Source organism: Mustela nivalis (assembly GCF_964662115.1).
Source record: "Mustela nivalis genome assembly, chromosome: 6".
NCBI classification, from domain to species: domain Eukaryota; kingdom Metazoa; phylum Chordata; class Mammalia; order Carnivora; family Mustelidae; genus Mustela; species Mustela nivalis.
The window spans coordinates 13,617,909-13,631,699 of NC_139025.1; the positions used below are offsets into that span (position 1 = coordinate 13,617,909).

The window sequence follows — 13,791 nt, forward strand, 5'->3', positions numbered from 1 at the left end:
CAACTTTGTTCTGACTCCACCAGTTATTTCCAAAGGATAGTTGATTCTAAATAAGCAAAACACTTGGATTATATCCAACCTCTTGAGAAGTTTGTGAGTAAAGACAAAACAAGTTGCTTTAAAAAATTCAGCGCTTACAAAATTAATAATTCCTTAGTGTCCTTAGGCATAGCCGTAATTTCCACATCCGAAAATTAAGTTTCTACCAGTAAGCGTGCTTTTATATTTGTGGAAGATTATCATGCATGGTAGAACCATTTAGATTTGTTATTTTTTTCCTTAGCTCTCCTCAGAATAAATATAAATTCTTAACTACGTGGATCTACTTAGGGCTGGCACTAAGTCACAAAACAATGGGTTGATTGTGGCAAAAATGGGCATATTTCTGTCAGGTCGGCCTCCCTTTGCCACTCCCCACTGCAGTGCCCTTAAGAAAGTGAGGTTTTACTCTGCGTCCACAAGAGAACGGAAATGCTCTCCTATTCTCCAGTGGGACTGTCATATCGGGGAATGCCACGGGAGTCCAGAGTCTCTCTGGGCAGTGAGGCTGCATGCTCACTGCTGGGGATGATAAAAATGATGAAAGTAGCAGCATGAATCTGGGCTCCCCGCACCTACTGAGCTCCAGGCCCTGCTAAGCACTTACCTGAAACATCCCCCTTGATGGAGGACAGGTGTCTATGTGCCGGAGCCCTGCTCTTCACCACGAAGCTACTTTCTTCTGGAGGTCTTGGGGGAAGTCAAGCAATGTCAGTGTCTCAGAGCTGGCATCCAGATGAGACCCAGACCCATGTTGGCCTTTTCCAACCCTGACACCCACCCCATCCAGACCAGTGCATTGATATCAAAAGTTATCAATCAATGAATCATGCAGTTATCTGAGGGTGAGGACAGTTGACTTCCAGTTGCCCTTCTACCCTCCTGACTTACATTCCACGTAAGGAGCCCTGCACTCTGACGGCTTGCTAAATACTCCTCTCTCTCTCTCTCTCTCTCCCGTCCTGTCCAAGCAGTTGAAGCAATACACTTGGGAAGCCTTATAGCTGCCCAGGGCTACGTCTTTCCGATCTCAGACCACGTTCTCACCATGAAGGATGATGGCACCTTTTACCGTTTCCAGGTAGGCCTGCCAGCCCCTTGCTCTGAAGAACTGTCTCCTATCATCGGATCTCACTTTAGAATGACCTGCAAAACCAAGGTCATTTAAGGGAGTAACCCTGACCTCCCCCTAGCACTGGGAAGGCCAAACAAGCTTTTATTTGGGCCATTTGTTGTTGAGGGAGTGGGGTTTCCACATATTTCCCCATTCATTCTGAAGAACAAACTTGGGGAGGTAAATACTACTCATTTGACAGATGAGAATACTGAGGCGCTCTGAGGTTTAGTAGATCTGGGAGGTGGCCTTGATTTGAGCGTGGGTCAGCCTCAGGGCAAAGTCCTTGATCTTTCTGCTCTGTCATGCTGCCTTCCTGGTGTGAAGTTTCTATCCACAGCCTAACCCCTCCCATCCATTTTCCTCTCCTTTTCTCAGATCCTGTCCTAGAGGGAAACGGGGCAGATGATAAGGGGCTGTTTCAAGGTCAACCCCAAGGGGTTTGGAGTGGAGTTTTTCAGAGTCAAAGGGTATCTCAGTCTGCTCTGGCTACTATAGCAAAATAGCACAGACTGGGGGGCTTAAACAACAGAAATTTATTTCCCGCCGTTCTGCAGGCCAGATGCCCAGGGTCAAATTTCCAGCAGGTGAAGTCTGTGGTGAGAGCTGTCATTCAGGCTTTCCGACAGCCGCTTCTCACTATCCTCCTCATATAGCAGAGACAGAGAGAAAGCAAGCTCCCTGGCAGTTCCTCCAATAAGGACACTAATCCTATGGGATCAGGGCCCCACCCTTGTGACCTCTTTTAACTTTAATTACTTCCTTACTCCAAATACAGCCACCCTCCAGGCTAGGGCTTCCACATACCAGTTTTAGGGGCACACAATTCAAAGGGATAAAAGGAACTTGGAGCTTGTGTGCCCAGTAAACTGTGCCGGTCTGACTTCTCTTGTCTTGGGAGAAGATATGTTTGTCCTCTAAACTAAGTTTCTCATTTTTGCATTTATTTTGCTCACCTTGGCTTTCATTTCTCAATACCTGGGTTAAAATGTTGACAGCCTCAACTGAATTAAGAACAGGAGAAAGTTGGGGATGTGGTATCGGCACAAAAGAGACAGGGCAGAGCATGTCCCCGGGAGGGTCGTCACTGGGTGCTAGAGAAGGTGGACCCTGCCTCCGGGCAGAGGAGAGCAGGTGCCAGCATTCCTCTGAGTCCTGACACCTGTGCTCTTTTGCAGGCCCCGTACTTTTGGCCTTCCAACTGCTGGGAGCCTGAAAACACCGACTACGGTGAGCAGTAAAGAAGTGTCACTCTTGGGAGTGTGGAAGACAAATGCCTGGTGTCTGGGTGAGAGCCATGCAGGGAGGAGGGGTCGTTTTCCTGCTTAATCTTTTTCATACCATTGACATGTAATAAGCTCCCTGTTCCACATAATGAAGAAAGGCAGAGCACACTGGAAGGTGCAGCCTTTGGAAGAGAATGAGGGAAGGGAAGAAAAGTTCTATCAAGCTGTGGAGTCATGGAGAGCCAAGACAACAGCTTTCTGGAGCAGGGTTTCAGGGAGGGAGCAGGAAACAGTCCTTTCTGGAGCAGGGTTTCAGGGAGGGCTGGTTCCAGGGACCACCTCCTCCTAGTGCTTTCCATTCTCACCATCTTGTCAAGACTTATTAATAATTCATTGGTGGTTTTGATAGTTAGACGTTAGTTGGAAAGGGAGACAGACCAGGGAGGAATGTACTGAAGGTACCCTGGTCGAGGAAAATAAGAGTGGATGAAGTTGGGAGCTTGGCAAGAAGGGAGTAGGCAGGGATCTGTTAGACTCTGGCCATATCCTCTCTATGAGACTCCCTCTGAAGAAGCTATATTGTCCCCATACTCCAGATGAAAAACCTGAGCCTCAGAGAGGCCACACCCTCACACTTTTCACCTTGCATTCTCTTTATCTAGATGCTCAGTCATAAGCTCAAGGACTGATCCTACCTGTTCACTCTCATGTTCCCCAGTGCCCCGTGCAGGGTTGAGGCATGGTTGGAACTCAGTAAATAGTTGCAGATAGTCCTGATTCTTTATTAAAGGTGATTAACAGACACTCAGTACAAGTATCAAAATTGGAACTCAGATCCGAGAGCCTTCCAGGCCAATGCTTCTTTCATGGTCTGTCCCTTTACACAGCGTCCTTGTCACTGACTTGGCTGCAGTCCACAGTGACTCTCCTTGGGACTGGAGTACTTGGTGAGACCCAAAGCTTCTCTCTAGGTTCTTTGCAGGATGGCTTGCTCGGGAAGGCAGAGGCAGCTGCAGAGACTAGGGGGAGCTGTGCAGCTGGGCGGTGTTCAGGGAAGCCTGTCCAGGAGACCTGGCAGTGCACTAGACTGGCTCCCTCCCAGCCCCAGCCAGCAGGTGGGAGCAAATTTGAGGGTGGGGTGCGGACACGTCATTGCCCACCAATCGCACAGTTCTTTTGTTTTCAGGTCTGAAGGATGGTCCTTACGTGGGGCGGTGGGGGAGGCCTTCTGATGGACCTCACAGCTGTCTGCAGGCACCACTCTGGGTCCCTCTGGAACTGGGCTGTGCTCTAAGTGATGTGATAAGTGGAGAGGCAAGGCTTCCAACTGAAAATCAGAGCTACATTTGGCTCATCAAAAAACAAGTCCTTCCGGGGCTGGAATACTGCTCGTGAAAGCCCAATTGGAAATTTGAGTCATTGTAGCTCAGATTCATGCAGCAGCCGTGTGCCCTGGTGAATCTAAAAACCAATATCCTTACAGGCAGTGAAGGGGCGGGGGAGAACATGGCAGGACCAGATAACTAGACCCTAGTGAGATGAGAATACCCACCTAAATATGGACCCACAAGCTTCAGCTGTTGGGTACTGCATACACCAGGCCATTAGTCCCCTGTCCCTACAGAGCTTCTCCACAACATGATTTTATGCACAGCATGAACAAGGCTAGAAATAACAATTTATATCAGGCTCTCATTAAAACAAAATTATTTTGACTTCCTATGCCTTGACTTGGGCAAATAAGGTGGAGAAGTCAAGGTACAGATCCAAAGTACTCACCAGCACTTCCAAAGCAGTTCAGTCCAAAAATCAAAGTATTTACCAAAAGAGAAGTTAGGGCAGTGACTCCAAGATCAACTGACTCCACTGGCTGTGTGATCTTGGCAAGTTACTTAACTTCTCTGTGCCTCAAAAACTTCATGTGCAGATCAGAATAATAATAATTGCCCTTGTTTTCTAGTGTTGTTTTGTTATGATGAAATGCAATGCTTGTAAGGTTTGGTGTGTGACCTATAGCAAGGATTCAGTGGAAACCCTGGTGGTTGTCAGTATTCTTATGACTAAGGTCGTGTTCGACAATGTGCGTCCCTTGGTGGCCCTCTTGCAGAGAGGAGGTGAAAGCAAAGTGAGAAATCAGAATAGGTGTGATTCGGACTGATGAAGAACCCAAAAACTTTCGCTCATTCAACAAACCTTTACTGATCACCTACTCTGTGTCAGTTGCTAGGGCACAGATTTGAATAAATCACAGCCTTACCATCCAAACATTCCAGGCTGGGGGAGGCAGCCTGATGGGGAGGAAGAGGGTGGTGAGGAGGCCAACCTGAGTATTCAGAGGTTTCATGTCCATGAAGAATGACTGAGAAGGTCAAATCATTTGGGAGGGGCACGTTTATCAAAAAGCCATCAGCGTCAAGGAGAGACATTTAGAATGGAGGTAGCAGCTCTAGTGACTGTCAACAATGGGGAATGACCTGAAAAACATCCCTCGGCTGTAAAATGAAGATAATCAGAGAACCCACCTCATAGGCTATTATGGGGACATAAGTGAACATTTGGAAAGTCTCTAGAACAGCATCTGATATCAGTGAGCTTCATACAGGCGGTAGAGGTTATTATGGTGATGCCTCAAGACCATAACAACAGTGCTTGGCACACAAGAGGCACTTGCTAAATATTTAAATGGGTGGATGAATGAATAAATGAATGAGCGGCGAATGTCATTATGAAAAAAACTCCGAAGCAGCCATCAGTTCTAATTCCCCCTCCAGCACCAATTGACTTGTGGGTAAATCCCGTCACCTCTCTGGGCCTTTGGTTTTCCCATCTGGCAACGAGGGGCCTGTGTTTGATGGTCACCAAGGTTACTTCCAATGCTAAAAGCCCATTGTACTACAAAGTGATCTGAGGGTATGAGGAACACAGAGAAATACATGTTATACAGGGTTCCTGATTTAAGAGATTGAGGTAAATATGTCACTCATGAAGACAAAGTTGGGGAAGGGAATCTGTTCTTCAAGTATATCGAAATAGGACGAGGTCAATAGTTTCTTATCTTTTAATCGCACGTGTAGCATATGAGTCAGTTCACTTCATAAGGTTTTTAATGTTTTCTTATTTTATCGTGGTGAGATGTGGTAAGCTTGAGATGGTAGTAAGTCATCCCAGTGAGATGCCAGGAGGTAAGAGGGCAGGTGTGAGGGCAAGGAGACAAAGATTTAACAATAGGAACTTAAATATCGAAGAAAAACCAACCTCTGAGCTTATAGCACATCCCCCAGATGCCTTGTAATAGGGCTGGCTGCCATTGCCAATGGCCATTTGATTGGTTAGGTATTAGAGCAACCACCATTGAAAGTACTACAGTGGCAGAGACAAGCCCCAAAATCTATATCAAGAAAAGGTCGATTCAACAGCCACACCCTACCTCGCTGGTTGTAGTGAGCAGGCTCCCTCACATGTGACATTAGTCACAGGGAAAGCAAGCTGAAAGCACGTGACCAAGTAGCTCATGGCCACCAGGAATGGTGCCCACTTTGCATTCTGGACATGATATTTTACTTTCTAACCCAGCTAGCCCATTCTGACCCAGATGGGTTAAAAATTTCTCAGGATGATTCTGCTTAAGTAAAGTCCAGAGCCCAACTTGGGTTGGACTTTCCTGCATTTTCCATTTATCCAGTACAAAGTACTGCTTGGGACAGCATTGGCCAAGTAGCTTCCACCTCCACTGAGCAGCTCTGCCCCTGGGTCAATGAGAACAGCATAGCAGAGCTGGTGACAGGCTTCTCTTTAGTGGCCCCCAATTCCATAGGCTGCCTAAATGGTGGTCCAAAAGAGTGAAGAAGGTACCTTGTAATAGAGCAGATGCCTCTTTGGCATACATTATGGAGAGCTATGGCTACCTGGTTCTCTGGAAAAGCTGGTAAGTGGAGGATTATGCAGAAGAGATACATTCGTACCATAATCACTTTGTACCAACATAAGCTATACAAAGGAACAATCATTTGACAGCATTTTGAGATAGGACCAAAGACTCTCTTAGATTAAAAGCCCCAATCATTGGAGTTTCTTTCTTAACTAAACACTGACGATAAACCATCTAGTGTGGGCATCTTTAAAGTGCATCAAGAATTCAAACACACTTTTGAAACAACCTGCATGTTGACTTCTCTCAGATTTTTATTGTTTCTCCCCATTTTCTCAGTTATTTCACTTCTACCAAACTCATGAACAATTGTGTCGGCCAACTCTTCTTCCCCAAGTTGTCCTGAACCATTCACCTGGGTCTTCCTGGAAACCACAACTCTCTCTTTTCACATTAATTTCATCAGTGAAATGTCATATTGAGGGAACTTGCATTATGAAAATAACAGGTATGCCTGACATCAACAGATCTGAGAGCACACGCAACTGACTCACTCTCACATACAGCTCAACGGGCATGAGCACACCAGAGTAGGCTGCCAGTCACGATCTCCCAGCGTATCGTAAGCTGCCATGAGCACGTTTCTCAGATCGCATGGAGGAGGTTGGTTGATCCAGCAAGGAGCTGACTAGATCTCCTAGTTTAACTAAGTTGCCAAACCACAGGTCAGCCACAGGTCCTCTCCGACCTTCTCTCCTGTTCATCCTATAGGTCATTTGTACCGCTCATCTATCATCCTTGGATCATTTGACTTGGCCCTGGAGAAGGAGGGAGATACTGAAGAAGCAGAGGCAGGGAGAAGAAGTGATAAAAGCAGGCTTTGGAAAGAATCCTCTGGAACTGAGGGCCAGTAACCCTTCCTTAGCCTGGGAAGAGAGACCCAAGCTGTCCATCCTTTCCACTGTTCATCCACTCCACCGGTGGCCGGTGCTGGTGCTAGGTGTAGGGATTCAAGATTTGTAGGACGCAACTTCTGCCCCTGAAGAGCCCTCAGCCTAGAGCTGGGGACAGTCTAATAAACCCATAATTATGGTGCACTGGAATCAAGTTTCATGGGTGAGGGTAGGGAGATGCTATCTGGAACACAGAGCTGGGTCTTTCAAGGTTAGGAGGAGGTTGCCAGAGAGAGGAAAAGAAGAGGGAAGTGGAAAGACCTGTGCAGAGACACATAGGCAGAAGCGTGGAACTGAAAGGGGTTTGGGAACCTCTCATGCCAGTGAGGCAGGGAAGGAAGAGGTTGACAAGCTAAGCAGACTGGGTCTTAAAGAACCAAGCATGCCACCCTAAGGAGCCCCACTGTGCTCTGAGGTTACTGAGGAAGCAGGGCAGGGAGTGGAGGCAGGAAGGGAACATGATCATGTATGTCAAAGATGATCCTGGCTGGGGATGCTTGTGGTGAAACAGAGTGAAGAGAACTAAAGGGAGCAGTCAAGACGTGGGCAATGGAGTCCTCTTCTGATCCTGAGCATCAGGACGATTCCTGGAGGTTAGGAATCGCGGAAGCATCTTCTGCACCGGGCAGCCCTGGACACAGGGAGGGCTGGCTGGATTGAGCAGACGGACAGACGGGTGGACAGATTTGTGACACCACCGCACGGCCGGTTTTGCACATGTAATTCCTCTTCTTCCCTCAGCCATCTATCTCTGTAAGAGGACAATGCAGAACAAAGCAAGACTGGAACTGGCAGATTATGAAGCGGTAAGTGCGGTTATTTCTCGGCTTAAGTGTGGGAGGAGAGTAAAACCGTATCTTTGGCTCTGGTTCTGCTTCGGTTTTTCCTTTTTTCTCTCCCTAGTCCCTTTTATCTGGGCTCCTTTGTTCTCAAGTCTTCTTAACACCCAATAAAATTGCATCTTTATACAAGAGCGCTCCAAACTCAGCAGTAAAAAAAACCGCTCAAAAATGGGCAAAGGACTTGAACAGACTCTTCACCGGAGAGGACATTACGGATGACAAATAAACCCATTAAGAGATGTTCAACAACAGCAGCCGTTAGGGAAATTAAGATTAAATCCAGGGTGAGATGCCACCGCAGACCTATCAGAGTGGCCAAAGTAAAGAGTCCTGGGAATGCCTAGTGGGAATGCGAAATGGCAGAACCACTCTGGAAAATGGACGGGCAGTTTCTTACAAAGTTAAGCATATACTTCCCATCTAACTGAGCAGTCCTGCTCCTGTGTACACACCCCCAAGAAATCAGAACTCCTGTTCACACAAAAACCTGAGTATAACAGCTCTGCTTGTGATAAGCAAAAGCTGAAACGACCCTGATGTGCTTTAGGAGGTGAAGGGTGAAATAAACATTGGTATGTCCATTCAGGGAAATAAACTCTCCTCTGTGGTTGAGAAGGAGTAAACTGTTGTTCCACACAAGCACTTAGATGAGTACTCCAGAGGTTACATGAAATGAAAGAAGCCAGTCTCCAAAGATGACACGCTGTGTGATTCCATTTACATGACACTCTCGTAAATACAAAACCGTCATGAGGGAGAACAGATCACTGGCTGCTGGGAGTTACAGGTCGGAGCATGATTTGGCTGTAAAGAGACAGCACAGGGAGTTTTTTGGGAATGATGGAACTATTCTGTATCCTGATTGTGGTGGTCATTCCAGGAATCTAATTGATACCTGTGTCTCAGTGCATATGGCTGCACCAAAAGGAGAAAACGGAGACAATATGAGAATTTTTTAAATTTATTCTATGATAGTTTTTAATTGCATTTTTTAACCCAACTCCTCCATTCTTGGCAGTCGAATCTAAGGACCAAATTCAATCCAGAAGATATGTGTCCGATGAACAGACATGCCCACTTCTCCCCCTGCACCACCTTCTTTCAAAAAGGGGGTTCCTGCAAAACTCGGAGGTCCCACCACACTCAGACCCATTCCCGTTTAACAGAGCCATGGCACAGAGGACTTGAAGCTCAGATAATTTTTGAAATATTTCAGATTTATGGTTGCAGATTCTTTCCCCTAAACCAAACTTTATATGGGTCAAAGAGAATCTGGGAAACTGACCAAATTGTCACATACCCTCCAGAAGGCACAGAAGCTGCTGAGCCAAGAAACGACTGAAAGGCTGGCAGCGAGGGGGAGGGGCAGCCCTGGGGGCAGCGAGGAGTCCTTCCCCGGTCAACCAACAACATTAATAGGACTTCCGGCTCCTTCCTTCCAAATCTCCCTCTCATGCTGCCCCAGTTTCCCACAATAAGTGTGAGGCCCATTGCATCAGACTTCTTTGCTCTTGGGAACCTGTGCGCAAGCCAGTGGAGAAACAGTTCTGGAGGACATGGTACCTTTGACCCAGGGCCTCAGGACCTGGCCAAAGTGTGCTTATTACACATAGATATATTGGAATACTATGATCTTCCCAAGCAAACCCTAGCATGGCTGTTCTGTGAATTTGAGTATCTGGACACCTAGTTCCTGTCCCCATCAGCCCTCACTTACCAGCCGTCGCCCCTCATTCAGAATCCATTCTCCTACCTCTGTGTACCCCGTACAAGGTGCTGCATCCCTCCCCTAGTGTGACCCATCCGAAAGACCCAGCCTGCAGAAGCAGGTGGCCTGTCCCCACTGTGTCTCTCTTCCCCACATTTTCCATGTTTTAGAAAAGGTCCTGTCTTTTAGAAAAGATAGCATCAACTCCAGATAGATTTTATTCCATTTTCTTCTCTCTTGCCCTATACTGTTCTGCTTTGGTATTTGTAAAGAATACGGCTTCAAGATGTTCTTTGAAGTTGACCTCTGCCTAAAAGTAGGTTAGAAAATTTAAAAAGTATTTTGTTTTCAAAATTCAGTGATTTTATTAATTTTTTTCTGATGACATAATCTCTTTGTTAAAAAAAAAAAAAAATTCAACCTGGCAATTGACAGACCTGTACCCCTGGGGCTAATAATACATTATATGTTTATAAAAAAATAAAAATAAATTTTTTAAAATTCAAACAGCAAAGAAAGGAGAAAGCCTGCAGTCCTTCTCCCTTAACATTTCTTCTGTACATACATTTTTTTCCTTTATAAAAACAAAACAAAACAAAACAAAAAAACCTTGAATCATAGCCTGAACATTACTTTGTAAGCTGCTTCTTTCCCTGATCATATGCTGTAAGCATATTGAGAATCTTTCCATGTCAGTAATAATAATCCACATTATTGGTTTTGATGGCTGCCTAGTATTCCATGGCATGTCTGTTCATAATTTATGTAACTGCTCCCTAATTGACTGATACGTAAGCATCACCAACTCTGCTTCCCATGAACAGTAGAAGAATGAAAGGAATAGGTTTTGTTTGTTTGTTTTTTTTTGAGGTACTCATACACTGAGCCTTGATAATAACTGAGTTTATGTGGGTTGATCTTCAACTGAAGCTCCTTTTATATTAATAATCCCCTAATGAGGGTAATCAATTAGTGCTGGCATGAGCTCTATGAAAATACATAGCATAATGTGGGCTCTGTCCTTGCATTCCATCAGAATTAGGTGGATCATTAGGGGACCTGTCAAACACCCCCTTCGCTGTCCCCTTGCGCCATCAGGTAAGACTACAGACTTAGAGAAAAGCTAAAGGCAACCTCTTTCTCTAAAGGCAACCCTGGATGCCCTTTCTTTCTTTCTGTTTTTGGGTTTTCCTTTCATGAACATCACAAATATAGACTTTCCCTTTTCTCCTGCTTTTGAATCCAAACTTTCAAAGGCACGAATGCCAGGTCATCTGTGTTTCTCTTTCCTGCCGCCCTCCCGGGCCCCAGCTTGCTGGAAGATGCATCTTGAGAAATCCCTTCTTGCCTTTGCTCTCGGGGATGTCCAATAGGCGGCAAAAAGCGCCCCAGCCCCCGTCCCTTCCCCAAATCCCACATGAATAGCCACAAACCCTTCTTCCTTTTTTGCGTGGTAGTGATGAAAAGTGCCATGTGAGTTGCATTCGTGTAAAACACACGAGAAAAGAGGAATCAGGTGAACCACAGAGATTTCAGATTTAATGGGCGTGTAAATGAATATTAATAGTTCTGCTCTGTACAGCAGGGTCTGGGGCCGAATCACACTGGGTTCATATCCAGTGGACTTAAAGTGGGGCGCCGCTATTCCGCTGGGAGTAACCAAAATAGATGACCGCCTTGTAATAAGCATAGGTGTCAATGTGCAGACTTACAAGGATTAATGCCTTCTCGTTGATTTTGATTTCTCATTAGGAAAACTTAGCAAGACTCCAGAGGGCCTTTGCAAGGAAGTGGGAATTCATCTTTATGCAAGCAGAAGCTCAAGTGAAGTAGGTGAACTTGACAGAGACCCTGGAAAAGAGAGAAAGACTGTCGGGAAAGTGGAGGTGGTGTGAGAGTGGTTTCCTTCCACGGCCGGCCGGCCACGGCTGGTCAAATGCTGTCGTCTTGCACGAGAGCAGCAGAGTAGAAATCAAGGTCAAGATGGAGAAGTTTCATCTTTGTAATCAATGGCACTCTGAAATAACTTCAAAAGCATGTGTCTTAGCAGGCAATGGGCTTGCTCCCCAACGTAGAAATCTGGTTAGAAGAAGTTTCTATTTCCTAAAGAGATTTCCAAGTATTCTTCTGGGCTCAGGGGCTGAAAAAAACATCAGACCCACTTTTCTGGAGATTCTCTCTGCATAGAAAAACATGCTGGAGCTTTAGGGAGGCCAGTCCCTCTCCCTTTGCCCCCAGAGGAGGGGCTGAGAACATCAGAAATAAGGCACAGAAGTCGGACGTTGGAGTCCAGTGTGTTATGATTATTGCTGAAAAAATCCAGGTTCTAGGGCATTACTTTGGATCTGTGACCACAGATCTTTACCCTGGAATTCAACTTGCCCATGCTGAGCAGACCTAAATATCTGAGAAGCTCATAGCCCAGGGCAGATGTGAGCCCTGTAAGTTCACTGCATGTAGAGGAATAGGCTGGCCCATGCACGGGACCCAGAAAGGATGGACCTGAGCTTTCTCAATTCCTTCTTTCAGAGCCACCAACAAAGTAAAGGCCCTTTTTCTCCCCCGGAGTCTAAGATATAAAAGACTAGCTGGAATGTTTCCCCCAGAATTTTCCCTCCCCAGGGGGGTATACTGGAAATTCCTACCTCCCTGTGGACAGGGGGCTTGTGGCCCCCTGTCCACAAGCACAGTTGTCAACCAGGTCCTTTCAGTTCTAGGAAAAGAACTAGCTCGGGTTGGGGTCTCTTTCGCCCTCCCCAGCAACGATCTCTGATTTAACCAGAAGTGTTCACAGAAGAAATGGGGCAGAGGAGGGGGTCAGAAAAGGACGCTGAGCTAGGCAAAGGCAAGCATCTTTTCTCTGGATGCCACTTGTCCCTGAGCAGGGCCCCTTTGCACTCTTTGAGCAGCTTTGCAGCCCGTCACCCAGGGCTGGGTCTCAGGCCATACGGTTGGGCATCTCTCACAGGTGTGTGGTCATTGATGGAAATGACCCAAGGACTTCGGGTCCAGTGGCTGATGTAGTACAATGGCCTCTCCTCCCTCTGCAGTCTCTACTTTCCCCTCAGCCCACAATTCCACATGCAGAGCCTACCTGGTGTTGCCAGTAGCCAGGAGTGAGGTGGGCACTGGAAGCTGAGCTGAGCTGGAGGAGCTGTGGGCCCCGAGGAAAGAGAAAGTGGGAGCAGGGTTGAGAGGGGAGGGGGAGGCAGAATCCAACCTGTGTACTCAGAAGCCACTGCGAAGCAAAGAGGAGAGCTAATTTTCACATTAAGGATCACCCAGCATCGTATGTTGAAAAAGGCGGGGAAATTGTTACTTTGTACATATACAGTATTTCTCAATTAACTTTTTTGATTAAGTCTGTGATTATATTATAATTGTGGGCCGTTGAAGTACACAGTAATTATCACAGAAATCTCAGGGTGATTATGGTTTATTTCAGGGCTGTAAACTAAAGTGCTCCCAAGAGAGCCAAGAACCAGAAGTTACACAATTAATCTGTTACTTTTTACTTAGAGAGGTAATATGATGTAATACAGGCTTAAAAGAAAAAAAAAAAAACCTCTTATCTATTTACTGATCAGAACATAATGAATCTGTCTTTGTCACCTGTAATTTCCCTTCTCCAATTTGTGCCTCCCCCAGCTGAAGCTAGCCATATTTGCCTTCTGGTTCTTGTCACATGCTAGGGCTATTACTCTGCTTTTAGAAAGCTAGAGGCTTTAAGTGACTTTTAAAACATGCAATTGCAGTATTTTGAAGACATTTCTATTGACTCTGAATCTAAAGCAAATTCTCAAACTTGAGGATGAAACACGGCAGGCCTATTGTTACATTCTTTCCTATAATTTGAATACGCAGTATCCACTTTGATGGGGGGTGGGGGTGTGTCCAGGGAATAATTCAATACTGAATAATCTCAATCTTAATCATTCACTTGGACAGTTGGATTCTGGTTCTCTCCTTAGGCCCACCACATTCAGTCCACATCTGTGATGACTTGCAGTCCAGCCTAAGACAAATACTCATCCCACGTGT

At 46.0% G+C, this 13,791-nt stretch overlaps 1 protein-coding gene across 7 annotated transcripts in view; it reads left to right on the forward strand.

Annotated features, from left to right (window-relative positions):
* RGS6 (regulator of G protein signaling 6) overlaps window positions 1-13,791 on the forward strand; it is a 544,877-nt gene that overhangs the window by 451,754 nt on the left and 79,332 nt on the right. For all 7 annotated transcript variants that reach the window (XM_082733462.1, XM_082733461.1, XM_082733459.1 and 4 more), the window contains exons 5-8: window positions 1,014-1,120; window positions 2,332-2,383; window positions 7,942-8,006; window positions 11,503-11,579. In XM_082733462.1, coding sequence (XP_082589588.1) covers window positions 1,014-1,120; window positions 2,332-2,383; window positions 7,942-8,006; window positions 11,503-11,579 — 301 coding nt within the window. The remainder of the gene's footprint in view (window positions 1-1,013; window positions 1,121-2,331; window positions 2,384-7,941; window positions 8,007-11,502; window positions 11,580-13,791) is intronic.